General features: G+C 33.8%; 1 protein-coding gene across 1 annotated transcript; it reads right to left on the bottom strand.

Annotated features, from left to right (window-relative positions):
- Positions 1-1,499: 1,499 nt before the first annotated feature.
- Positions 1,500-3,157, bottom strand: LOC143632627 (LOB domain-containing protein 15-like). Its single transcript, XM_077101095.1, has 3 exons — positions 3,114-3,157; positions 2,748-3,015; positions 1,500-2,062 (listed from the first exon to the last, which is right to left on the bottom strand). Exons 1-3 carry the CDS (start codon positions 3,125-3,127, stop codon positions 1,604-1,606), a joined length of 741 nt encoding a protein of 246 aa, XP_076957210.1. The 5' UTR covers positions 3,128-3,157; the 3' UTR covers positions 1,500-1,603.
- Between the last annotated feature and the right edge of the window lie 283 nt (positions 3,158-3,440).

The following is a 3,440-nucleotide window of genomic DNA, read 5'->3' on the forward strand; positions in this document are numbered from 1 at the left end:
ATGGAAACTTTTGTGTTTGTGTTTGCTTATCTAGATTATAGGTGTTTGTATATGTGTTTTAGTTTGAAATCTTGTAAGAGGTATACATAGATTAGGGCGTTAATAATAGGTTAGGTTAAGGTTGGTGAACATGTGTTGTGATTTATAGCCTTTTTATTTTGATTTAGATAGGGGCATGGTGCTAAGGTCACTAGGTAATAAGTATGTTATCACCCCCAAATTAGCCATGAATCAACCTTCATTGACCTAGTCTACCAATTCATAATAAGTTATAAGAATTGGGGTTGGTTCTTTGTTTTCAATTTAGAGATGAGACTTGTTTTTATTTTAATTTGTTACCTAAGATGGTTGAATAAATTCAAGTGTTTGGTGTGTTTTGCAAGCGTGTATATGCGTGCTTATTGTGGCAGTTTTATGTGTGTTTAGAATGTTAGTGTTCATCAAATATGAGATGATGGTGTGGTCATATTTTGTCCGTTTGCGAGCTACAATGGCAGTGAGATAGTCGTAGCAGTATTAATGTATTATAAAGCGAGATGGCAGCAAAAACCATATATGGGGAGGATCAATAGCGGTCAACCATGGTGAGTAGTGACATGCTAACCTTGTGTTTTTGTAATGTTAACTATTTTTTAACAATAAAACTTTTCATCTAAAATTTCGATAACCTTGCATTTGAAACCGCTACCTCATTTTTGAAGGTCAAACGCATAACACTAAACCACTAGAACATGAGTTTTTGTAATCTTAACCTGAGACAACTATAATAATTTTGAAAAAATAAAAAGTTAAGTATAAAAAGTAAGAATAAATCATAAATGTGTGTTTAAAGGAAGTTGAGGTGCAGGGGGTCAGAATACTATTTGTCTCCCCGACGTGTGCGTGGGCTTTAATTGCATTTCACGTCCTCTTAAATAAATCTACTCTGACCAATTCAATATAATATAATTTTTATGCATCATTTAATTGCATATATAATCAACTATTTTAAAATTCATTACATTAATCTATCGATTCCTTAATCAATTAGTTATTCAGGGAATATTTCTCAACGTTAAAAAAAAAAATAGAATTCATATGTAACTTTACTTTCGTCATATAAAATAATCAGCATATGTGTGGTTTATATAGATATTTAGGAGTAGAATGATTTGCTGTTTAAAAAAAAATATCCATATCGAATTAAACACTAAACTTATATAAACCAAGATGTTTATATATTCTAAAACTACAAAACAAAAGATTTTCACCGGCGGACAAATACCTCAGGGAAGGTGTGGTTCATGTCGGTAATTCGTTAGTGATTAATTACTAACGAATTACAGACAAGCAATTTGATTACCATGCATTATCACAAATTATTGTAAGAAAATAGATTGATTACCTCCTTGTTTAATATTTGAAAACCAAGAGTAACAAAATTCATAAAGTATTAACATCCAGATCCAAAACCTTGATCAACTTCCACAAAAAAAAGAGTGAGAAAAAAAAAGCACAAAATAATTTAAACCCTTCTAACTTTAATGATCATATAGTCATCTTTTTTCATAACTGATACATAACAAAAACAAACAAAAAAAGAATGAACTAGGATTTCATATTGTCAAGCAAAGTAGCCTGATACGTTATTGTTATTATTATTATTAGGAATTGTACTAGTACTATAACCAGAAGTGCTAGAAGGTATTCCATAAAGATGAACTGAAGACGAAGACGACGATGAAGACGACGAGGACGAAGAAGACGAGATAACAATTGAAGGTTGTGGTGGTGGCGGTGTAGGCGGTGCCTGGATAGTTGAGAGCTGAGCCGCGGTGATGGAGCCGGAAGAAACCATGGAGGAAGCAATAATATTAATGTCTTGATTATTAGCTGCAGCTTCTCTAGATTTATATCTCAAAATTTCAGCCCTGACTGCATTGAGATCAGCTTGTAAATACTGAATTTGTTGTTGTAATGCAGAAATTGCACCCATGCAGCCGTAGATTGGATCTCTTAGTCTCACATTTGCTTCATATACCAAACTGTTGGCTGCATCTGCTCTTTGACTTTCAGGCACTTCCTAAGAAAATCAAGCAACAAGAAAAAAAAATTAAACGTTTAAATGCTTGACTATAACCCCTAATAAATACATTAAAACAAAATTCAAATATTGTTTTCTGTCCATCAATGCGCCCAATAGAGAAATACAAGATTTAAACTCAATCCTGTTGGTTAATAGGGTATTGATCTGTCTCATGAGTTTTCAAGTTACAGGTTCTTATCGTTAAAAGGGAGAAAAAAATTCAAGCTCAAGACATGTTATTATCATTAAGCAACTAACTAAGAGCATCTCCAATGGCTGGTTTTATGATGTTTTTATCTCCCTATGCAAAAGAGGAGATGGGGGTCAAAGTGGAGGAAAGAGCGAGGAGAGGCATTCGTGTGGAAGAACGCCCTCGAGTAGGTTATGTGAGATGGGGAGGAGAGAACGAGGGACGTCAAAGGGCGTTTTTTAGGGCAATCCAGTTTTGAAACTTGCCATTAACATGCTCTAAACATATACAAATAATAAAACAAACATATCCATATCTAGTATAATCTCACTCGTAATACAATTGTATGGTTTAAAGGAAAATATCTAGGGAAAGATAGGCTGCTCCCAATGAAACAACCGTTCGATGAAACCCAACCAATTTTTTTCTTATGTAGATTAGAAGATATATACAAAAGAAATAATTAATTGTATATAAAAAAAGGTAGCATACCATCAACAACTTAGAGACGTTGCTAGCACCAAATATTTTGTGAACAGCAGCAAACTTATGGGGTTCATGAGGTGAGAAATAAGGTGAAAATGGACACTCTTCAGCACATCTTCTTCTCAGCAGCTTACACGCGGCACACGGTGTGATTGTGTTCAAGGTCCCAGGAGCCGGAACCAATATCTGTCTCCTTCCCATTTGCGCGGTCGTCGTGTTAATATACGCATCGATCTCTCTTTTTATCCTCTTCCCTGGATCATCATACACTTCCCTACAAACAAGAATATTAATTAAAATCTCAAAAGTGATATTCAAGCATGCAAGTTTGCTAGATCTTTATCTTCTTTATATGGTGATTAAACGATGTACCTTTCTCTGGACATTCAAGAAACCTTCAAATGAAGAGAGAGAGAGATAAGAGGATGAGAGAGAGGGCTTGAAGGATCAAGGTAGAAGGAGAAGAAGAAGCATTAAGAGGAAGAGGAAAATAGTGCTTTAAAGGCAAGGAAAGTAATGAAAATCTAGCTTATAAAAATATATTATAATTGAATAATGATGTTACGTCTAAGTTGGACTAAACTTATTTTATTATAGAGTTCATAACCAACCAAATTTGTAATATTTTAGTGTAAAGTTTTTAAACTGGAATTGTGTATACATTTTTGTTGGAATATTTAACAGAACTTAATTGTTGGT

The sequence above is a fragment of the Bidens hawaiensis genome, unplaced genomic scaffold, assembly GCF_021521415.1.
Source record: "Bidens hawaiensis isolate Kalapana, Puna unplaced genomic scaffold, B.hawaiensis_p1.1 tig00006520_1, whole genome shotgun sequence".
NCBI classification, from domain to species: Eukaryota; Viridiplantae; Streptophyta; class Magnoliopsida; order Asterales; family Asteraceae; genus Bidens; species Bidens hawaiensis.